Below are 25,138 nucleotides of genomic sequence, written 5' to 3' on the forward strand. Positions count from 1 at the left end.
CCATGAAATTGAAACTTTTTTATTTTAATTTTTCCCCTTTAAGAATTTCAGACTTTCAATTGAACTGTATAGCTTATCCCTTTGATGCTTTGTAAGACCCTGATTTTGTAATCCCTTTGATGCTTTGTAAGACCCTGACTATTTATGTCCACTGTATGTCCTCCAAGAATCCCATAACTATTCTGTGGAATGTTTTTGTAGTCATGAATATGTTAACAGACAAGTGTTTTAAACTGTAACTATTATGTAGGTTAGGTTTGCAAGCAGATGCAGAACGTACCAATCTATTTTTGAAATTCCATGGGAAAAACAGGTCAAAAAGAAGCCTGTTACATACTGTTTGATCCACATCTTTACCACCATACATCCAACTCTTTCTTTTCTTATTAAATATGCCAAGGTTTTTGCCTTCCAATAAGAGGCTGGAGACACTTTCTTGCCCATAGATGTGGAATGGAAGGAGACAAAGAGCGATTTGGTGCACCTGAAGGACGCCATCCTTTTAATATATCTACGAATCGCCCTTCTGACATCCAATTTATGCCACAGTTTCTCTGTAGGGTGGCTGGCTCCTAGACAAAAATCCAGTAAAATGCCCTCCTGGGCCCTGTGAAACCAGGAGTTCACTTTAGGAAAAAAGGATGGTTCTACTCTCAGAATGACCCTGTCCGGTCGGATGATACACAGGTCCTCATGCACAGACATGTCCTCCAGTACAGAAATCCTCCTGGCTGAGGTAATGGCCATGAGGAAGGCGGCTTTAAAGGTCAAAAGCCTGAGACTTCTTGTTTTCAATGGTAGGAACGGTGCAGAAATGAGGGCCTGTAAGACAATGGAAAGGTCCCATGTGGGGTATCGATGTACCACTGGTTGTCTGAGATTGACCGCTCCCTTCGGAAACTGTGCACTCTTGGATGTTGCGAAAGGGGGTGCTTGGTGTCACTTGTCAGGATTGTGGACAAAGTGGCCATCTGTCTCCAAACAGTGTTGGGAGAGAGACCTTTGTCTAGTCCGTGTTGTAAGAAGTCTAGAATCTGAGGAATCAAAGCTGAAGAGGGTCAATAAGACCCCTGGAGCACCATGTGCAGAATGTGGTCCAGGTTGCATTGTAAATGTGGTTAGCAGACACCCGTCTAGATGCCTGGATGGTCTAGATAACTTGCCCAGAAAAGTTATCCCTTCTCAGGATGTCCCTCTCAAGTGCCAGATGGTTAACTGGAGCCACTGAGGTTCCGGATGAACCAGTACCCCCTGGCTGAGAGATCCTGTCCAGGGTGGGGACACGGATAGGCTGGTTAAATCCATGAATCATGGGTGTCTGGGCCAGTGAGGAGCGATACTTCCCTCTGCAAGTATCTTCCTAATCACCCTCAGGATGAGAGAGAGGGGAGGGAAGGTATACAGAAGTCCCTGAGGCCAAGGACTGCAGAGGGCGTCAACTCCTTCTGCTCCTGGTGTCAGGAACCTGGAGAAAATTCTCGGAAGATGAACATTCTCTGGTCGGGGGAACTGGTCCACTATCAGTTGGCCGAAACTCTAGGACAGATGATAGAAGAGATCCAGATGCAGGCGCCATTCCAAGTGGTCCACGGTGCCCCTGCTCAACCAGTCTGCTTGGATATTGGCTATTCCGGAAATATGTTCCGCTTGAATGGAGAGGATGTAGGCCTCTGCCCAAAGACCTAATCTCTCTGCTTCCTGCAACATTGCCCTGGAGTGGATGCCCTCTTGGTGGTTCACGTGTGCCTTGGTGGCCACGTTGTCCATTAGCAGGAGAACATGCTGACTGGTTATCCTCCCCTGGAACCAATGGAGGGCCAGATGTGCTGCCCTGAGTTCCAGCCAGTTGATGTTGTTCTCCAACTCCTCCTGCGACCAACAGGAACCATTGCAATCACCAGGTATGCAATCTTGCCCACGGTGAGAATGAGATACAGGAAATCATCTTTCCTGACAGAAAGAAGGATCAATGGTACCGACCGCTGTGACCAGATTGAGGTCACTAGTGCCCTTATGCTGGAATGCTGGTCTTGGGAGAGCGATACTGTACAAGATGTTGTGTCCCCCAAGTGGTATCAGATGACTCTTTTCCATGTTCGCAGAGAATTAGTGTTTCTGTAATGTCAGAATTGTGATGCGCAAGTCCTGCTGCGCTTCAAGGGAGGACCACAACTGGATGAGGATGTCATCCAGGTAACATTGCATGTGCAACGGTCGTGATCTGAGGTGCGCTGTGTCTGCTTCCAGTAGTTTGGTGAAGGTCCTGGGGGCCGATGACAGACCAAATGGCAGGTTCCTGTACTAGTAATGGTGCCCTGCTAACAAAATCTCAGGAAACTTGGGCGGATGGGGACATGCAGGTAGGCCTCTTTGAAATCTATAGATGTTACGAGATCTCCCTCCCAAGATGGATTGAAGGGAATGCATTTTGAAGCGTTTGTACATTACGTGGACATTGAGCTGTTTGAGGTCTAGGATGGCTCTCCACCCTCCCGAGCTCTTTGGGACCAGGAAGAGTATCGAGTAAAACCCTAGACATTCCTGACCTGTCAGGATTGATTCGTTCACCCTGATGTCTAATAGGTGTTGGATTTTGGTCTCCATGAGTCCCTTCTTTGCAGAGCATCTGGGTCTGGGGCAGCTGATGAAGTGCCGTGGATGAGGGGACACAAATTCCAGAGTGAGGCCCAGCCTCACGGTCTGCAGAACCCACACAACTGTGGTGGTGTTTTCCCACTGACTGAGGAAGGCCTCCAAACCAATGGGAAGGTTGTGTTGGGAGTCACTTGGCCCTATGGAAAGGCCTGTTTCCAAACCTTTGGAAAGGTCTCCTGGTGTAGGGCTATTGCCTGCCTCTGTCCCGGAAGGATCGTCTGTCTTGAGACCTGTCGGTTCCCTGGGAATAACTTTGCTGAAACTGGGTGGCAGGGAATCCAGTGTCAGCTGGACGAAAGGGCTATTTGTGACTGTAGGGAGAGGGCCTGTGGTCTGCCTGCCAGAAGTTATATGGCAAGACCTTCCTTTTGTCCTTGGTCTCTACTAACACCGGATCAAGGGCCTCCCCGAAAAGATTGTCTCCCTTGAAGGGAGCCAAGGCTAGATGCCATTTTTGTCCTTATGTCCGCCTGCCAGTGATGTAGCCACAAGAGTCTTCATGGTGAAATTAGATGTCAATGTCCTTGATGCGAACTTAGCCACGTTGACAGTGGCATCCGCAGAATATTGGTGGCTGCTGCCAGCTTATTTATATCCTGGCGGAGCCTAGTATCCTCAAGGGGAACTCTGCCTAACAGCTGGCAGAGCCAGAGGAGGGATGCTCTATTGAAGAATGATGCCACATTAGCCTGATTAGTGTCTTGCAGAAGGAAGTCTTGGCTTTCTTATCCTCCACCTTCATACCCTCCATCAGAGCTGAGGGAATGAGGGCCAAGGATGCTGGAGAGGCCACTGGAGCATCTACCTTGGGTCACTGAAGCAGTTGCTCTAGGTTTGGGCCTACTAGGTAGAGCTGTTTGTTACTTCCACTCCATGAACAGCTGTTCACTTTGATCCTGTGGCTCCTTAGGCAGTTCCGTGGAATAGTCTGCCACTGCCATATTAGTAACTGATCTGGCCTTATAAAGGAGGGACTTAAAGAGAGCTGGATGGAAAAGGCTGATATACGCAGGTCTATCTGGGGCCATGCCCTTGTCCTCTGAAAGCTCTTGGTCACCAACCTCCTCCTCCCCTGCTAGTGAATGCTCACTGCATACTGATGGTCTAGGTCAGTGGTTCTCAACCTGTGGGTCGGGACCCCTTTGGGGGTCGAATGACCCTTTCACAGGGGTCGCCTAAGACCATCGGAAAGCACATATTTTTGATGGTCTTAGGAACCGAGACACCAATTTTATGGTTGGGGTCACCACAACATGAGGAACTGTATTAAAGGGTCATGGCATTGGAAAGGTTGAGAACCACTGGTCTAGGGGAATGTGGTTCCTGCAAGGATATCAGATCTTCCTCCCTCTGGGCCTGCTTGTCTGAGGATAGAACATTTCCAGGTAGGTTTGGAACAAGGAAGCTCCTACACTGAAGTTCAGTCTCAAAACCTTGAACAATGGCCTCAGCAATGTAAGTATGCATTTCCGGGGTCAGGCCAGAAACTTCTGAGGAATGGAGGCCTGCTGCTGTCAGTGTGAAGGTTGCTGAGGGTGCGGAATCCCTCGGGAATTCAGGCAAGTCCCCACCTGCAAATGGTGTAAAATCTTCGTCAAAACAGGCAGCCTGTAACACTGGAGGCTCGGATACTTTATCAGGGGGCGAATTCTGTGCTTCTTCAATGGGCTGAGGGATAGGTTCTGCTTGTCCTGGAAGGGAAGGCTCCTCCCTTAAAGCTCTCTGTGCATTAGCAAATTGTTTTTCCAGCGCCCTTTGGCGCCTGCTGGAGTCCCTGTCAGAAGCAGCAAATATCTTATTGACTGAAGGGCCTCTGGACTCGGCACTCCTTGAGGATGTCTTGGAGATGAACTGGTCTCCTTAAAACTGCTCTTCCCTGGTGGTTGGAAGAGGGCCCAAGCTGAGGCTTCTTTCCCACTGTGCGATGTTCCACCATTTAAATACAGGCCGGACAAGTAATGTACTAGTATGACTGCCTCACATGCAACAACTCACCACTTCCTGCAAGGAAGGAGTTGTATGACAGGCCCACGACTCTGCAATGCCAGAAAGATGATTGTAGCCTCACCAGAGTGTCACCGAGTTCTCTGACAGTGATCTCTGGGAGCTAGGTGCCACTCTGCGCTCTGATGTCCTCACGAGAAAGCCCTGGTGCTTCCACATCGGTGAGAAGACCTCTTGATTGCAGAGTCAAGCTGATGTTAATTCCCGACGTCTGTTCCCTCTGAGTGTCTTATAGATGCGAACCTGGGCATGCTCGCTATGGCCTGCCAACGGGCACGAAACTAGTTTTGGTGCGAAGCTGGAATCGGCCGTTAATCGTTTATCCCTACCGCTTTTGGCATTCCCTCTCCCTCAACGAATCCGATGGACCAACAGAGGCTGGGAAACCGTGAGAGCATGGCAGCCGGTGACCCACCTTGCTCGCTGGAATGTAAAAGGTGATGCGATCAAAGGATCATAATTAGCTGCAAGACGGCTAAACACCTTCCAAATTTTTTGTTTCCTTGAAGCTTCTAAAAACGCTGTTTGAAGAATTCAATTTGTCTCCTTAGTTGATTGAAGAGAGAATTTTAGTCACGTCTCTTGGGCTCAGACTGAGTTGAGAAACTGAAAGCAGTCAAGCCAAGGAGGTGTGGCCAAAGCTCTTCAAACTCAGTCACTGAGCAAATAGACAGAAGTTGAATCCAAGCTTGGATTCTCCAAGCAGCGCACAGGAGAACAGAGCTTTTCTGAAAGGCCTTTTGGTCTTGCTTCTAACTTGGATTTGCTTATAATTGTTTAATTTACATTTATTCTATGTTTTCATTAATTTATAACAATTTTATTTGTAGATGTTTATGTACAGTATATTGCTTCTTGTATATTTTTCTTGTAAATTGCCAAGAGTCCTTAGGATTTGGCAGCCTATACTGTAATAAACAAACAATCCAGTTCTTTTAAATCAAAAGAATAGAAAAGCCACAGACAGCAAATCAAGTGCTTTTGATCAAACATGAACATGAATATTGTATATGTGTTTAAATTAAGTTAATGAAATATTTGAGCTTTTCCCTCTTGCAATTCTAAAAAAACCTAACCATCCTATTATGATATTCACCTGAAATAAACCGGTACAGAAAAGCAAGTAAAACAGAAAAATCATTTTCAGAAACACAAGACTACATATAGGAATGATCTAGTACCACATACTGCATTAATGTAGAAGCATGAACTGTTGCAGGTATATAACATGAAAAAATCTCCCCTAACAGATGAATAGAGTTCATCTAATCTGATTGTACAGCTATATCTATCATTACAATAATTATATAGTTACCATTGAACCTGCACTGTAATGGTATAATTGCATATAAACAAAGCTTGAGTCATGTGAAAGAAAAAAATATTCTAGAAGTTCCACAAAAAATTATGCTATACTTTTGGAAAGTGAAGACAAACTAATTTTTAGAATGAAAAGTACTCTGATTGCTAGGGATACAGTTCTAAAGAATACTTCAAGGGCATACGTTTCCATTTCCAGTGTCACTAGCCAAAAGGATTAGTAACAACTGAAAACATGTGTATGTGTAAAATATGAAAAATCATACAGAAGAATATAGCTCAGGCAGAGTATGGCTGAATGATTAGAGGAGTGAATGAAAGCACTTTATGCAGCAATATTTTCTTGCAGGGCTCAGATGACCGTGATGTATGTATTTTCCAGCAATAGTACAGCAGATTTTTATCCTCTCCCTTTCCCATTTTGAAAAGTTTAAAACAGGAAATCAGCCTCACAGCACCCTTACTCATATTAGACAAGCTGGACTAAAACTATTACTACAAACACTAAGGACTGTTTCCTAGGAATATACAAATCATTACTCAACAGCTGAACAGTTCTAGTTTGAGGGAGACAGCTTTAACACTAATAACACAATGTATAAGTAGAGAATGACAATCAGACTGAAGAGGCAAAGTTAAATACAAATCTAAAAAAAAATTAAGAAATTTCTAAAACAAGTCAAAATTTTCATCAATTCATGGGTTGATTTATTATGTTTCAACTTAATTCCCATATTCTTTAATAAAATAAAATTACCTTAAATGATATCACCCAAATAAAAATAGCTAAAGATCAGCATAATACCCTTTTCCATATTTTTTGGCTCAGGATAAGTGATAATTTTCTGCAAACAGTTTCAGTTACAAAGGTGCTTTTTCAGGAGGCAACTGGACCTTGTTTTTTCTTTGAAGACGTTTTGCTTCTCATCCAAGATGCTTCTTCAGCTCTGACAGGATAGTGGGGAATGGAAGGATTTATATCCTTGCACACAGCTGGTCATCTGCATTCTTTTAAAGGGTCATTGAAGTACTTGGAGGTTTTATCGAACACCCTTCGAATGGTGTGGGAGTATGAACACATTTCCAGAAAAATTGCAGACTACAGGAACCATTAGCACAACTCTGGTAACCCTGAGTACACAGATAAACCTCCAAGTGCTTCAATGACCCTCTAAAAGGATACAGGTAACCAGCTGTCTGTAAGAAATATAAATCCTTCCATTCCTCATCATCCAATCAGAGCTGATGGAGCTTCTTGGATGAGAAGCAAAACATCTTCAAAGAAAAAAAGCAAGCCCAGTTGCCTCCCAAAAAAGCACCTTTGGGACAACCATGACCTGGATGACTGAGAATCTCTACAGCGTTTCAGTTACACTGCACAGACTAAAAGCTCTCCTTTCCTCTTTTTCATATGGAAACATAGCAACTTACCTACAGGACTTGTTGAAACTCTCTGAGGTGGTCGGAACCCTGGAGCCTTAGAGTTATCAGGATGTACACTTTCCATGTGCCCCAATACAGAGTTACTTAAGAAAGTAGACTGGACAGTGAAAGATTGATCTGCTGCTGCTCGTGTGGACAGTGGGCAATCTCCCCATCCTTGGTTAGCTGGCATCTGGTTACTATCAAAAAGACTACTAAAATGATTAAAGAGTGTTGCTGGCCCAAAGGTAGGAGGCAAAGGCTTGTTTGATGGATTAATATGCATCTGAGAACCATTCATAATGTTCATGGGTGATGATAAGTGAACTGTAGTAGATGGACCTTGAGACGGTGTTAAAGGTACGGCATTTGTAACAAAAACAGACTGGGTTTCTTGATGGAGATTTGCATTTGGTACCATTGAATAAAAAGAACCTCTAGGCTGCATTCTGTGAGAAACTCTTGGTGCTGGTACAGCTAATTGAGGTAAGTTACCATTGTCCTGATTTTCCGAAGCAATCGATCTAGGCGATGATAAAGTTAATGGAGTGGATTCTGAACTTGAAGAAAAAGGCTTAGTTATGGGAGGACTTAATTCGGGCATATTAGCTGGCAGTGTTTCATTTGGGAGATTATCTGGAGGTCCAGGACTGCTGGATGTGCATGACTCTAGGATTCCTGGGCTGCTGCAAGATGTGATACTGCTACTAGTAGCAACCGATGATGACACACATGCAATGCCAACAGATTGTTCTGGCGCTGATGCCTTTTCTTTGGGTACTGAAACAGGAGTAGCAGCATCTGTTTTAAGTGCAGATTGCTGTGCCTGTGGAACATTGGAGAGTAGAAATGTAGTGGGAACATTCCCAGTATTTTCATGTGCAGGAGAAGTTGAAGGCAGTGTGCTACATGTTGTTGTCACAGTTGAGATTGCTGTCGTCATGGTACTTGTTTTAGGAATGCAAGCAAACAGCTGCTTCCTGACTGATGATGGAGTCCGATTATTTGTCACACAAAGTGGCTGAGAGGATGGAACTGCTGAAGAGACACTACCAGGACTGCTAGAAGCTAAACCTGTAGGTTCCGACTGTAAAATACTACCATTCTGGTTACCTATGCGATTTGAATTGTTATGTTTTGGAGAGCTATTTGTGCTGCCTGGATTAACTGGTCTCACTGGGAATGGTCCCCAAGTATTTGGAGAGGTTGAAAATGTTCCTCCAAACTGGGCCATAGGTAAACGAGGGTGTCGAATTTGTTGCATAGTTTGAGCAGCCAATAAAGCAAAGTGAGGATGGGAATAAGCTAAAGGTAAAGAGACTGGAAAAGAAGAGCGCACATTTGCTGGGACATTTTTGCTTAATTTGTTAGACTGGAAAGTAGATAGTGTTGATGACTGAGACGTGACAAGAGATGAAGCTCCAATAGAAAATGAGTTTTTGTTTGAAGCTGAAGCAGTACTGATGCCAGATGAAAAATTGGTATGGATTGATTTAGTGCTGGAAACAGGTGTTCTTATATGAGTTTTAGGAATTAAATCTTCCAGTTCCTTAGCAGGATCTTGAATAAGGGCATTAATAAGTTGTACTGCATATCTTGTTGATTCTGTTCCACCCCTGAAACAGAAAAAGTTATGTCATTTGTAAAACACAATTCTTGTTCAGTGCAATTTAATCCAACTGAAAATCAAAGTAAAATCTTATGGACTCTACCTTATGGTGATCATTCTTTCTCCATTTTTATCTTTTTGCTTGTCCACATCAATGTGAGCACCAGTAACATCCTGAATTGCTGTGATATTGCACCCACCTCTTCCCATTATTCGAGACACAACCGATGCTGGAACAGACAGCTTTTTTGACCTAAACATTAAAGGTTGCAATTATAATTGTTGTCAGGCTTTATTATTAACAAATTCTGCACTATAGATAATTGCAGAATGGGGGAGGGGGTAGACAATCTGTTGAACTTTTCAATCTATTAAACCTAAAGAGTCAATCTCAAAGCACTGCTCTTTTAACTTAATTACTATCAAAGGTGTTTCTAGATTTTGAAGTGAATCTTCAGTTAATTTGATTTTCTTTTAATGATTACTATTAAAGTTAACTCATACTTAAATAACTGAATTTTAGAAGACTAGCTCATCTCACTTCTCTTCTTTATTCTCAGCCAGGATCTTTACAGTTAACGATCAAACTCCATAATCACTGTAAGTTTAATTTGAAAGCTGTACAGCTGTGAATATCTACATACAGTGACTGCATTTCTATATGTTTATATGGGACAAGAACAATGATCAAGAGACTGGAAACCAGAAGCTGCAAAATACAAATAAAGAGGAATTTTATAGCACTCTTCAAGCAAGAGAATACCACAGCTTGATCCTTAATGCCCGTAAGTAAGGTCAATAAATATTTCAAAATTACAGGAAAGCAAATCTTGACTGAATGCTAGGTGAGCCTTTTAATAATAAGAGTGGATCCAACATGGAACTAATTATCTAAAAAGAAAATGGGTTCCTGGTTGTTAGATGTGTTCAGGATTAACATGGAAGGGGCAGGGTAGATTCTTGTCTGAGATGATTTAGTCTATATTATGATATTGATGTTGGTTAGACTTCAGAGCATAAACCAGGGGTTCTCAAACTTTTTGAACAGGGGGCCGATTCACGGTCCCTCACACTATTGGGGGGCTGGACTGGCTGAGTGGTCAAGGCTAGGTGCACTGGGAGGTGTGCCTAATTTAGCAGTCCATTTTGCCTTTGTCCTTGCTGTACTTGCTCAACCCAAGAAATCTATTTACTTAAGAGCCCAAACCCCCAAAGGAAAAAGAGTGCAAACTTTCTTGCCATTTGCCTAACTTCATTAAAACAGCAGCTTCAGGCTCCTTAAAACAGGCCATTAAAAAAAGAATAAAACAAACAGGATTTCCTTCAAAATAACTCCTGATCATATGTTTCAGATGACCACACAATAAACCAGACTAGAACTGCACCAATTAAGACTGCAACTAAAACCCCCAAGATGGGCATTGGGGGACACTGGAAGCAGGCGGGAAGAAGGCAAGAATCAACATACACACAAACACACTCCAATGGTGAATTAAGGAGGGATAAATGGTCCCTCAGACTGTTGGGGGCCAGACTATATTTGGAAAAAGAAACATGAACAAATTTCTATGAACACTGCACATATCTTTATTTGTAGTGCAAAGAAACATGAAATAATACAATATTTAAAATGAAGAACAATTTTAACCAATATAAATATACTACTAATTCAATGGGAAGTGTGGGCCTGCTTATTTGGGATTACAAGGCTAAAGGTCTTTTAAGCCCGGAGAATTCACAAACTGATTTGCTTTCTGCCACACTTGTGCATGTGTAATATACACACATGAATATCTACCAAAATTGTCCAGCAACCAATTTGGTGGATGTACTTTATATATGGAAAGAATCAAAGCAGTGGGTGAATTCTCCTTCAGGCATTATAATGTGGTTGCATTTGAATTAGTGTTAACTCTCTATGAACTCTCATCCACCTAGGATCATCTAGGTTTGCCACCACCCTTTGACCATCTCTCCACCACTCAGACCACTTGGACATTTGATCATTCTCCCCCCCCCTTTTTTTTTACCCAAGCACCTTCTGCCGAGATCCTGACCTACTGACTGACCACTTACTATCTACAGCACCTTTGACCCCATCGTGTTTTTTAAGATTATTTATTAGAGGTTAGACCTGCTCCGCCTGCGGGAGTCCCCCCTCTCGCAGGCATGGCCCTTGGCGCTTGTAAGGGCCCGCCTTGATGATGGGTTTATGGACCCCCGAGAGGTGGAGGAAACGGAAGCTTAGGGGTTTTTTAACCAAATGTTTTTTATCCTTTTTAGGGGGTTCCAGGGAGGGTTTCAGGGTGTGTGTGGGGGTTAATCTGCCCAGGAGGGGGGCCAGTGTCAGGTGAACAGGTGAGTCTAGGAGGGAAGTGAGTATGGTGGAGGGGGGGAGGGGAAAGGACATTCCAACAGAGGGTTGCCTTATTACAACGGTCGCGGGGAGGAGGGGATGCGAGGACAGGAGAAGACCACAAGGTTGGTTGGGAGACCGTGGCTGTTGGACACGCCCGGTCGTTTGTACCAACCCCCGCAATCTAGGTGGTCAGGAACTACAGAGCCTGAGGCTGATGCTCTGCAATGCAAGGTCCATGACCAACAAGGCCCCCCTCATTAGTGAGTGGATCTCAGAGGGGGAGCTGGACCTTGCAGGGATAACGGAGACCTGGTTGGGCCACGAGGGTGGTTTACCCCTCGTGGAAATGTGCCCACCGGGTTTCCGTGCATTCCATCAGCCTCGGGCCCTGGGTAAGGGTGGTGGGGTGGCGGTAGTTATACGGGAATGTCTAGAGCCAAGGGAGTTCACTGTACCTCAGATACCCGGGTGTGAGTCCCTTGGTGTGAAATGGGGCCCAGGGAGGCAGTGGGGCTTGCTGATTGTATACTTGGCTCCTCGCTATGCATCAGCAGCCCTGCCCGAGCTCCTCGAGCTGATCTCAGAAACGGCAGTTGAGACCCCCAAGCTTGTGGTTATGGGGGATTTCAACTTGCCGTCGACGGGGGAAGCATCCGAGGTAGCTCGGGAGTTCATGGCTTCCATGACAGCCATGGACCTGACCCAATTAATTCAGGGCCCCACACACGAAGGTGGCCACACTCTGGACCTTGTTTTTGTATCTGAACAGTGGATGAGTGATCTGGGAAGAGGGGATGTAGTCATCACTCCCCTGTCATGGTCAGATCACTCATCTCTCCGGCTGGACTTCCCTGGCGCTACTCCCCACCGCGAGGAGGCGGAACCAGACTGTCCAAGTTGGTACCGCCCCAGGCGCCTGATGGAACCGGACAGGTTCCAGACGGAACTTGGGCCATTCCCTGTAGCCCTGACCTGCTCTCGCTCCGAGAACCTAGTGGCCGCCTGGAATAGGGCGGCTGCTGGGGCCCTGGACCGAGTTGCGCCTTTGCGGCCTCTCCTGCGGCGACGACCCACCCGGGCTCCTTGGTTTACCGAGGACCTGAGGGTGATGAAGCGCCATAGGAGACGCCTAGAGGGCAGGTGGAGGTCCTCACGCTCCGAATCTGATCGAACACAGGTAAGAGCCTATTCACGGACCTACCTTGTGGCATTAAGAGTGGCCAAACGTAGACATTGTGCCACTCTTATTGCGTCCGCCGATAACCGCCCTGCTGCCCTGTTTCGGGTAACCCGCTCCCTCTTATCACAGAGGACGCGGGAAGCCCCTTTACAGGGCAGAGCAGAGGAGTTTGGGGAATATCTGCAGGACAAAATCGCTCAGATCCGGAGCGGATGGGCCCCCTTCAGTGGACCAGAGGAGCCGTCAACAGTGAGTCTTGTGAGACCATTCTGGGAGGAGTTTGATTCTGTTGCCCCGAGGATTTGGACAGGTTGCGGGGACGGCTGCGACCCACCACATGTTTAATGGACCTGTGTCCCTCCTGGCTGGTACTGGCATCCTGGGAAGTGACACGAGGCTGGCTACTGGGCTTGGTGAACGCCTCATTGGGCAAGGGGTCCTTACCTACCGCCTTGAAAGAGGCGGTGGTGAGACCCTTACTCAAGAGGCCTTCCCTTGACCCGATGGAACTAGCTAATTACCGTCCAGTCTCCAACCTTCCCTTTTTAGCGAAGGTTGTAGAGAATGTGGTGGCACAGCAGTTTCCACGACACCTTGAGGAATCAGTCCGGCTTCCGACCCGGACACAGCACGGAGACGGCCTTGGTCGCATTGGTAGATGATCTCTGGAGGGCCAGAGATAGGGGTTGTTCCTCTATCCTGGTCCTATTAGATCTGTCAGCGGCTTTTGATACCATTGACCATGGTATCCTATTGCGCCGGCTGGAGGGGATGGGAGTTGGAGGCACCGTCCTGCGGTGGTTCGGCTCCTACCTCTCCGACCGGACGCAATGTGTGTTGGCAGGGGGGCAGAGGTCGACCCTGAGGCCACTCACTTGTGGGGTGCCGCAGGGGTCGGTCCTCTCACCCCTTCTGTTCAACGCCTATGTGAAGCCGCTGGGAGAGATCATCCGTGGTTTTGGGGTGGAGTATCATCTGTACGCTGATGACACTCAGCTGTACATTTCCACCCCAAACCACCCCAACGAGGCTGTCGAGGTGATGACCCGGTGTTTGGAAGCCGTCGGGGTCTGGATGGGGGACAACAGACTCAAGCTCAACCTGTCCAAGACTGAGTGGCTATGGCTACCGGCACCTCGGTTCAGCCAGTTGACACCATCACTGGCCATAGGGGGCGAGCAATTGCCCCCTGTGGAACGGGCGCGCAATTTGGGCGTCCTCCTAGATGCCCGGCTGTCAATGGACGACCATGTGGCAGCCGTGGCAAGGGGGGCGTTCCACCAGGTTTGCCTGGTGCGCCAATTGCGCCCCCTACTGGACCGGGATGCCCTACGCACGGTCACTCATGCACTGGTGACGTCTCGGCTGGACTACTGCAACGCCCTCTACATGGGGCTTCCCTTGGGACGTGCCCGAAGACTGCAGCTAGTCCAGAACGCAGCCGCGCGGGCTATCATGGGGAGTACCAGGTACTCCCACGTAACCTTTCCTGCGCGAGCTGCACTGGCTGCCTGTGGTCTTTCGGGTGCGTTTCAAGGTGTTAATTACCATCTTTAAAGCGCTCCATGGCACAGGACCTAGCTACTTGCGGGATCGCATCCTACCGCATACTTCCCTGCGACCAATTCGCTCTCACAGGGAGGGACTCCTCCTGGTGCCGTCCACTAAGCAATGCCAACGGGCGGCGCCTAGGAGTAGAGCCTTCTCTGTGATGGGCCCAACCCTCTGGAATGACCTCCCCCCCGATATCAGAATCACCACCGACTTCCGCTCCTTCCGACAAAAACTGAAGACTCACCTGTTTCGTTTAGCCGGCTTGGCCCATTTATAGTCTTATCTTACCTCCTGGCAGATATTTTTAATTGGGTATTTTTAGGGGTTATTTTAAACATTGTTTTAATTGCTTTACTTTAGGTACAGTTTTTACAGCCTCCTCTTTTAAGTATTTAGTATTTATTTATGTTTGTATTTATTCCCATGTATTTATGTGTTTTAATCTGACTGTACACCGCCCCGAGTCCCTTTTGGGAGAGGGGGCGGTATAAAAGTTTGAAATAAAGTAAAGTAAAGTAAAGCCAACTTTAGCGGATTTTGAAAAAACTAGGAGACGTGGAGACAAGTCCCCCACCCATCCACTTTTAAAGCACTACTTTAAAAGCAGTCCCTTTCCTACTCACCCACCGGCCCTGGATCACACAGCTGTGAAAAACATCTGAAAGGCTGTTTTTAAAGCACTTTTAAAGACTTTTAACACACTATTTTACAAGCTGACAGCTGTTTTGCAAACCGGCACCACCCCCTCTCCTACTCACCCACCGGCCCTGAATCATATGGCTGTGAAAAACATCTGAAAGACTTGTAGCACACTACTTTACAAGCTGACAGCTGCTTTTCATCCCACCACTCCACGGGTCGGATATTTTGCATTGGCGGCCCGCATCCGGCCCACGGGCCATAGTTTGAGGATGCCTGACCTAAACCTTGTGATTCAAGAATTCTAAGAGATTTTCAAACACTAATTTTGCCTCTGCATTGCAGATCAAATTTTTTCTTATTCTCTGAAGTTTCTTACAGGTATCAAAGTTTATTACTAAACTGGAAACACAAATTTTGAAACTGCAAATTATTTTAGATATATCTCAAGAGAATTATTTTCACAATTACAATGCTATAAACCATTCTGATTACTGTGTTTTTTGGAGTATAAGACGCACCTTCCCCCTCCCCCGCAAAAGAGGGTGAAAATCTGAGTGCATCTTATACATTGAATACAGCATTTTTGGCCTCCTGAAACCCCGCATCCTTTGCAAAAATGGACGTGCAGAGGGTTTGGGAGGTCTGCAAAGTTCTCCTGGGGGCTGAAAAAGGCAAAAATGAGTGAAAACGGAGCATTTTTTGCTCGTTTTTGCCCCCCCCCAGCCCTCAGGAGCACTTATACTCCAAAAAATACAGTACCTATGTAGTTATTGATCACGTTGCCAGCAGCAGGAATATTTATATTTTACTTTCAAAACTAAAAAGTATTCATATTACTTTTATTCATTTATTGAAATGATATTTTGCTCTAATCATTTACTCATTTCAATTAAAAAAATATTAAAAGCTTCCATCAGTTATAAAAGTTAAAATTCCCAACTATTCCTCATATAGATTCCAAATTCTTACTCTCCTTAACTTTCATATAGTGATATGAAAATATGATAACAGTCTCTTCATGTTCCTCATTGCAATAATTGCTAGGGTTCTAAACAGCATCATTTCAATCATATCTTTGTTTTTTATTTATTCTTCTCTCTCTTTTCAGCCCAATACACAATCTTAAATTGAGTGCACCCCTGTATACCTTTTTGCTCCTGAACAGCAGCGTCCTCCCCTTTGCAACTGAAATTGTTCAACTGGAGTAGACTGTAGAGTGTTGCTAGGGGATGTCTCTTTCAAAACTCTGCCCACTTGCCTATCAAGTAACAAAAAAAGCAGTTTCATAGGCAACAAAGAAATAAGATACACATTTTAATCCCAAAACCCAGATACAGGCATGAGACCCAGTTGGAGGACTTTGGGCCAGTCACTATCTCTCTGCCTAATGAACTTCACAGGGCTGTTGATGTGGGGAAAGCAGAAGGCAGGAAACCAGACCAAAAATGGCCCAGATAACCCACTTCCTTCAGAATTCTTCAAAGCATGAACTCCTCAGCAATCTTAATTAGAAAGGTAAGGCTGCAGACAGAACAAAAGTTACCTAATATGGTCAGATGCAGCAATGACTTCCTTCAGAACTGGTGGGATCACTCCTTATTGCAAAGAATCCATTGCTTCTAGGATGCAACTGCATTGTACCTTATAAGAATATCTGGCTAGCCAGAAGCAACACTGGTCCAATATAGAAGTGAGTGAGTTTACAATTCTAAGTATATATTTTAAGTTTACTCCCTAGCAGGAGAAACTGAACTAATATGCAACCAACATGAAATGACACATTCACATATGACTTGCATTTCATGAAGCTGAAAACATACCTTCTTACTACTTCTTTCCATCCTTCTTCTCTCTTTTGGCCTCTTTTTGGACTAGTCAGATTCAGTTTTATATTTGGAGATGTCAGAGGCAAGGATACTGATTTATAATTTGTTGCTAAGCTTGAATTAGCTTCTCCTTCAACTCTAAACATAAAGATAATGTAGTAATTAACTATTTATAATTAAACACCGGAAAACATCTAGTTACATGCAATAGAATTGTTTACTTTTACTTTTCCTTCTTCAAATGATCATTTGTGTAATTGTAGATAGAGATTACCTCTCTGGTGAAGAGCACCATTGTATAGATAGTCCTCAACTTACAAAAGTTCATTTAGTGACCATTCAAAATTACAACAGCATTGAAAAAAGTGACTTATGATTGTTTTTCATACTTATAACAGTTGCAGCATCCCCATAGTCACATGATCACAATTTAGATGCTTTGCAACTGATTCATATTTATGACAATTGCAATGTCCCAGGGACCTGTCATCATCTTTTGCGACTTTCTGACAAAGTCAATACGGATGCCAGATTCGCTTAACAACTGTGTAACTAACTTAACAACTGCAATGATTCACTTAACTGTGGTACGAAAGGCCATAAAATGGAGCAAAACTGATGTTAACAAATGTCTCACTTAGCAAGAGAGATTTTGGGATCAATTGCGGTCCTAAATTGAGATCTACTTGTACAATATTTGAAAGCTCAGATTTTTCTACCACCATAGGACATGCAGGAAAGGTATGCCTTTTTCTACCTACTATGTAGTTACTAACTGACACAGTAGCCTTAATGCATTATATCAATCACCAAAGAACCTGTGATGAAGTAGGATGGAGGACTGTAATGTTTGCCCAAATGACTGTTTAAAAAAGGTTTTAATTAAATGACCTCTTTTTTCTGTTCTGCCTATAAATGACATTTATGGTTGCCTAGAAAGTTTATCTGGTGTAGGCAGAACAGGAACCCTCTGACTGTACCTCAGTAAGTACTGTCTGACTGAAAGGGATATCACAAATATTGACATACTAAGCAGAAATGAAACTTTGACAGTAAAATTTTTACTAGATTAAGTAGCTATCAATTCAATTTGCTTAAGCATCAACTGAATCAATACAACAGAGATTACAGTGACACCCATGGCTATGCCAGATAATTAGTACTGAGCAAATCACTAAAGCGTTGCTGAACAATATATCAAAATAATTATCAAATATATCATATAGGGGAAAACTACAAGATGATTCATATAATATAAAAACTGTAAGGTAATAAAGCACCTTATACTGTAGGTTTGCACTTGTTCAAATGGCCATGCCTGCAAACTTTTCAGTAAAGCTTGTTTTATAGAAATTCATTGTTGGCTGAAAAATAAGTTCTTTGGATATATTCCGAAATATCTAAAAGAAAAAAATTCTGCCAAGCAATTTTCTGCTAAGATAACAATGGTCCTTTTGCGTAGGTCTGAAATATTTACATTAAGGAAATGTGAGGGATTACTGGGACAGAAAATACCCACTGGTGGTAATGCATGAGATCGTCTCATGAGTTACAAGGTGATGTATTTTCACCTAGTCTTTCCAAACTAGTATCATGCTGAGCATGAAGGGGCAAGAATCAGATTGCCAAATGCTATTTTATTCCTATATATCGGTTATAAAATCATAGGCTACCATTAGATGGAAACAAATTTAAGAACTTCTGAATCTCTTTGCTGCCATTTAATGATTATTTGAAATTCTACAGCCCAGACGTTTACCCCAAATAAGACCACCAAAGCATTTATCTCTTTAAGCTGAAGAGCATGAAGGACTCTAAATTTCATAAAGAAATTGATAGAAAAAAGAATAATTTCTCCCAGATTCTTTAGCAACACGAAGTAGGGTGGGTATAAATGGTTATAAATATTTTATAGCTCTAAAACTTGTTGAATTGTGGAAGGAAAATACACAGGACAATACAAAAGAAATCAAAATTGTAAGTAACCAAGTATCCTTCTACCAAACCCTTCTACCAAATAGTAAAGTAGTGAGATCTAAATTACATTTATATCATATTTTGGTCTTTGATTACATATATATTTCACACAGAAATGCAAGAAATATTTAATCGTAAATATATTTTTATATCAGGTTATCTGTAGATTTTTTAAAGTCACATCAAAAGTTATTAAAACTGTAGTTCCTGGAGTTCCGGAGGAAGAAATGATGGATTAAAGATGGCTCTGTGTAAAGTGGAGCCGATGCATGATGAAGAAGATGGGAGATCACCCACAAGTGCTACAGAGAATTATTCTCATGAGACCACCACAAGACAGCAGTCTTTGACAGGTTTGAGCATTGGGAGACGAGGGAATGCCATCCTGCTCAAATCACAGCCAGCAGCTTTAAAAGGACATTTAGGTTTGCATACTTCCTTTTCAAATCACATTAGGAAATCAATATTATCTACTCATTAGAAATCTTTGGATTGACAAATGGATGAGTCTACCTTCAATCCCTAATTAAAGACAAAATTACAAGCTTAAAACTTTATTAGCAAAAAGTTAATTAGAACCTTGATTTCAGAAAGTTACAAATGGATTAAGGTTCCACATAAATATAAAATAAAATTCAGGAATTCATTAAAAAGAATCCTTCCTTAGAAGAGTCAAGTTGTTTTGAACTTTTTTTAAGACATCAAAAATATAAACAATTTTAAAAATTGAGGACTAGAGAAAACTAAAGACTTTAATTAAAAGAGAAAAAATAAATTTAATTAACTGCTACAGAATGATGCAAAATATTGTAACATTGGAAATATTGAAGGATACTTTCGAAAAATGGAATCAGAAGTTAATAATAGCAATGTTTGCTTTTATGGACAGACTGTGTCCAAAAGATGTTTTGGAAGAAATGTGAGAATAGGAACAAATTTTATCTGACAAGCAGAAGTGTTGACACTGAAAGTGGATCTAAAATGACAAGTTACAAGAGTGCTATGGAAAAAGATCTTTCATTGGATATACAAAAGAAATTGGTTGATGCTTTAAACAACAAAAAGATATTACAAGTAACAAACCAAGAGAATGACCTGAATTATTTTATACTGGATTTGCAAAAGAGGTTTATCAAACCTTAAATGAATCTTGTGAGAAGGGGTAAAAAATAAATCAAGTTCTATGACATTACTTGAATGGACTAAGTATATTATAGATTGTCTGATATGTTGTTATTTCTGGAGATCGTTAGTGGACTGAAATGATGAGACACAGGTGTGATGAAAGTTGGAAGACAGTCAGTCCTTCCTTCTCTCCCTCCCCATTTTTCTTTTCCTTTTCCTTTTTAATCTTTTCTCTTTTCATTTACAATAGTTTTTACTATTTAAAATTGAGCAAAAAATGGGCCGTCATTTGCTCATTTCTGTCCTCCCCAGCACCCAGGAGCTCTTTAAAAGCTTCCTAGAAGCTCTGCACAGCCATTTTGGTGGTGGGGGCAGGGTTTTGGGAGGCAAAAAATGCTGTATTCAGTGTATAAGACGCACCCAGATTTTCAGCCTCTTTTTTGAGGGAAAAAGATGTGTCTTATACTCCGTAAAAATATGGTAATTATAATCTTTTTTTTAAAAGCACTGTGGTTCCCAAACTGTATTGCAGTATCCCAGAGCAGTATAGTGAACTCATGGTGGTGCCCCAGGATATTTAAAATTTCAAGAGAAACCCAGCAATACAGGTAGTCCTCAAATTATCACAATTGAGCGCAAAATTTTTGTTGCTAAGCGAGACAGTTGTTAAGTGAGTTTTCCTACACTTTCTTGCCACAGATGTTAAGTGAATCACTGCAGTCAAGTTAGTAGCATGGTTAAAAGAATCTGGTTTTCCCATGGACTTTGCTTGTCAGAAGGTTGCGAAAGATAATCACATGACCTTGGAACACACTAACCATCATAAATGAGTCAGTTGCCAAGCATCTGAATTTTGATCGCATGACCATGGGGATGCTGCAATGGTCATAAATGTGAAAAATGGTCATTAGTCACTTTTTCAGTGCTGTTGTAACTTCAGTCCCTTAACGAACTGTTTAAGTCCAGGATTATCATTTATTGGACATTATACAAAACTGCAGAGTGTGGTGAGACATTAAGGGTGCCATTAATGAAGAATGTTTGGGAACCTGTCTTAGCATAATGCAATAAAGATTAAATTTAATGCTTACTAGGCCAAATCCAACAAAAGTGTACACTGTCTTATATTAGAAGAATCGCAGTATGTTTTTCTTAATTGGTTCCTCAAATGAAAATATTAATTTGAAACGGAACAACACAAAATATAAGAAAAAGAAACAGACAGCAACAACTAAGACTCAGTCCAAAACTTGACTGAATAACAACAACTACTACTACTATTTCTTTTATTCATTAAACATGAAACTCAGTCAAGTGAACATTTAAAGATGTGTCACAAATACCATTGACTGGTTCTAATGGTTGATACGGGTTATTGCCAGAGTCCTAGGTATCAACCAAGTATCTTCTTAAAATATATGATGTTCCTAGTAGTGCAGTTTTTTGCAGTTCAGCTGTTGTTATTGCAGGAAGCTGAAATTTCTTTATGTGTTTTGTAAAATTCTTGGACATGGTACCAAGTGCCCTGATTACAATGAGTATCACTGTTACATGTTTCATCCATAGCTGTGTAGTTTCCATTTTATTTTTTATTTTTTATATTTTTATTTATTTATTATCATTTTTATCTTCTTCATTCATTAAACATGAAACACAGTCAACTGAGCATTCAAAAATGCATCACAAATACCACTGATTGGTGACAATGGTTGATACAGGTTGCTGCCAGTGTCCTAGGTATCAACCAAGTATCTTCTTAAAATACATGATTTCTGAATAGCACCGATTTTTGCAGTTCTGCTGGTGTTATTGCAGGGAGCTGCAATTTCTTGATGTGTTTTATAAAATTATTGGACATGTATCAAGTGCCCCAATAACAACGAGTATCACTGTATTATGATGATGATGTGGTTAATCTCTGGTGAGATTCACAGCCTTTGGGGCTGGTTGATAGATCAACAGCTCGACTCTTAACCAAGCACCTAGGAACTGTTAAGGTAACGTCAGAGGATATAAGCTGTTCCAAGTAGGGTGGATTTTTGTAGTCAGAATATTCTTATTCTTATTATTATTATACCATTGTATCACTGCGGCCAGTTGTTTCGCCGGATTTGGCATTGATTACTAGTCGGGCCCCACCCAGGGACCTAGGAAGTCGTAACGTATTTTCATAACATACATGCGGATCCAAGCAGTGCAGCTTTTTGCATTTGACTGATGGTGATTTTGTCAAGTTTTAACTGTTTTAAATGTTGTTGTTGTTATTATTATTATTATTTCATTAAACATGAAAGTCAGTCAACTGAACATTCAAAAATGTATCACAAATAGGGCGTTGGTACTTACCAGATACGCCTCTTCTCATAGTGGGGGAGGAGTATCCAGGATGGGTTGACATTGTCCTCTCTTGATTGGGCTGAATCAGATAAGCTCTTTGGGCCACGCCCCGATCACCAGGTACTACTCAGTTATCGGCGAAGAACTCTATCTGACTCGTTGTGCCATCCACTCCAGACTTTTGTCTTAGTTTCAAACCTTGTTTATTTATTCCTTTAATAGAGCAGTTCAACAACCAAACATATGTCTTTCTTGCTACATAACAGAACAGTTCGGCAACCAGGTATATCTCGTTTTGCTTACATAACCATATCAGGGAGGGGCTGGATATTCCTCCCCCACTATGAGAAGAGGCGTATCAGGTAAGTACCAACGCCCTTTCTCCATAATGAGGGTAAGAGTATCCAGGATGGGACGTACCAAAGCCTACACGTCCCTAGGGAGGGTTACGCCTGTTAAGAGCACCCACAAACTTATGCCTGGTGAGGCGTCACCTCAGCCCTGTGCACAGCCTGCAACACCCTACGCCTGAATGGAGCCTATGCAAAGGCAAGGGAGTCCAGTTTGTAGTTCCTCACGAATGGTGAGGGGGGAGACCACGTAGCTGCCCTACAGATCTCCAACAATGAGGCCTGAGTGGCCCAGGCCATTGAGATGGCCGCGCTTCATGTGGAATGTGCTGTAATAGAGCTGGGTGTTTGCAGACCCTGTGCTTGGTAGGCGGTACCAGTACAGGTTCATAATCACCTTCCTACGGTGGTGGAAGTCACCTTGTTCTCCGGGGACCGTGCCTGGAAGGAGACAAACGGACAAACTCGGATCTCCTGTTCGGTCGGTTCTTCTAAGGTAAATCCTCAGAGCCCTCCTTACGTCTAGGGTGTGCCCCTTCCTCTCTAACAGATGAGAAGAGTCCGGGCAGAAATTGGGCAATATCAATTCCTGTGAGCGATGGATGCAAAAGCACACCTTGGGGGTGAAGGAGGGGTCCAACCTTAGCACCACCCTGTCCTAGTGGAACATGCAGAAATCTTCCCTGGCAGACAGTGCCTGTAGTTCGGATCTCCTCCTGGCAGAGGTTATGGACACCAGAAAGGCCACCTTAAGGGTCAAAAACCTATGAGAAGCAGTTCATAATGGTTCAATGGAGAGCCTGTCAGAGCGTCCGATACCTTGTGCAAATCCCAGGACGGGCACCTGTGTATCATCGGTGGCTTTAGGTTGGATGCCCCCTTGAGGAATCGCCTGACCACAGGGTGGTAAGTCAATGCCTGAGCCTTTCCCCACAGGAGTACCGATGAAATGGCCGAGACATGTCTCCTAATTGTATTGGGGGCTAACCTTTGTCCAGACCCTCCTGGAGAAAGTCCAGAACCTGTGGAAATGCAATCCGAACCGGATCGTGACCCCTGGAGGTGCACCATGTTGAGAAGGCCCGCCATGTAGCGCCATAAATGCGCTCTGTGGGGGTCTGCGGGCCGCCTAGATGGTCAGTATAACCCTAGGGGAGAAGTGGTCTTCCCTCAGGATGCTCCGCTCAAGCGCCAAGCGGTCAACTGGAGCCACTGAGGGCCCGGGTGCTCCAGAGACCCCTGGCTGAGGGAGATCCTCTCCTGCGGGATCCTCCAGGGTCTGTCTACCGAGAGAGATTGGACCACGACCTCTAGGGCCAGTGTGGGGCAATTAGTACCACTTCTGCCCCCTCCCAAAGGATTTTTGTATGACCTTGGGAATCAGGGGCAAAGTGTCAATGCCTAAGGTGTTTCTATGACTACCGTGTTTCCCCAAAAATACAACATGTCCCGAAACTAAACCCTTGCCACATTTTTCGCGTGGGCAAAAATATAAGCCCACCCCCGAAAATACCCCCCCCCTCCGGCCAGGCAGAGCACCGCTCACTGACCTAGCGTTATTCCGAAAGCGCCAAGTCGCAGGAGCCGGGGGGGGGGGAGCGCTCACGTTGCTTGCCGCCTTCGGGATACCGCTAGGTTGGGGAGTGGCGTTCTGCCTGGCCAAAGGGGAGAGTTGCCGGGCTGCTGCTCCCTCGTGAACTGGCTCCCGAAGAGCCAGGCACAGCCTCAGGGGCAAAGCAGCCATGAGGTAACCATGCCCACGAGCAGCCACCCGGCAAATCCCCTCTCCAGCCGGGAAGAGCGCCATTCACTGACCTAGGGGGTAATCCCTAAGGTGCCAAGCCATGTGGTGCTCTGCCCGCCCCCCAGCTCCCGCGGCTTGGCACATTCGGGATACCCCCTAGGGCAGTGGTCGGCAAGCCACGGCTCGCGAGCCTCTTTACACACTTTAATGTGGCTCTTCTGTGTGCCGGGCACCCGCTCCCCTCCCTCCTCTCGGGCACTTCAAAACAAGCGCCTCTTTCCCTTTTTCTTTTCGACCCACAATGATTAGGGAGGATCCTGAAGTCGGGCGGGGACGAGAAGCGAGGAGGCAGAAAAAGAAACGGAGGCTAAGGAGCTTCCCCCCCGCCTCCTCCAGGCAAAAATCTAACCGGGGAGCCGGGCGGGCAGTAGCAAATTAGCCGATCACGCCGCGTGATCAGCTAATTTGCTACTGCCCGCCGGCTCCCTGATAAGATTTTTGCGGAGGGGGGGGAAGCTCCTTGCCTCCGTCTCTTTTTCTCCCTCCTCACTTCTTGGGGCTCCACCAATGGGGGAGCAAGGCCCGCCTAGCGCCAGGCTTTGGGCTAACACAGAGGTCTGCAAAGGTGGCTGTTTTAAGACTGGTGAACTTCAATTCTCAGAATTCTGGGAGTTGAAGTCCACCAGTCTTAAGAGCCAATTTTACAGATCCCTGGGCTAATATGATTGATGCCCTTGGTGGACTTCAATTCTCAGAATTCTGGGAGTTGAAGTCCACAAGTCTTCAAGCTGTCAGGGTTGAAGACCCCTGGGTTTTTTTTTTTCTAAAGGGTTAGGGGTGCAAGGGTCTTGCAACTTGACAGCTTTAAGACTTGCATGCTTCAATGCCAGAGTTTCTGAGCCAACATGACTGGAAGAGGAATTCTGGGAGTTGAAGTCCACAAGTCTTCAAGCTGTCAGGTTTGAAGACCTCTTGGGGTTTTTTTTCCTAAAGGGTTAGGGATGCAAGGATCTTGTAACTTGACAGATTTAAGA

General features: G+C 44.1%; 1 protein-coding gene across 8 annotated transcripts in view; it reads right to left on the minus strand.

The window, feature by feature from the left end:
• The window catches only part of LOC309390952 (ankyrin repeat and KH domain-containing protein 1-like), a 194,703-nt gene that overhangs the window by 31,819 nt on the left and 137,746 nt on the right, over positions 1–25,138 (minus strand). For all 8 annotated transcript variants that reach the window (XM_081950895.1, XM_081950898.1, XM_081950893.1 and 5 more), the window contains 4 exons: positions 16,566–16,709; positions 15,893–16,003; positions 9,114–9,263; positions 7,411–9,017 (listed from right to left, as the gene is read on the minus strand). In XM_081950895.1, the coding sequence (XP_081807021.1) occupies positions 7,411–9,017; positions 9,114–9,263; positions 15,893–16,003; positions 16,566–16,709 (2,012 nt within the window). The remainder of the gene's footprint in view (positions 1–7,410; positions 9,018–9,113; positions 9,264–15,892; positions 16,004–16,565; positions 16,710–25,138) is intronic.

This window comes from Natrix helvetica, assembly GCF_964273705.1.
Source record: "Natrix helvetica genome assembly, chromosome: 4".
Lineage (NCBI taxonomy): Eukaryota > Metazoa > Chordata > Lepidosauria > Squamata > Natricidae > Natrix > Natrix helvetica.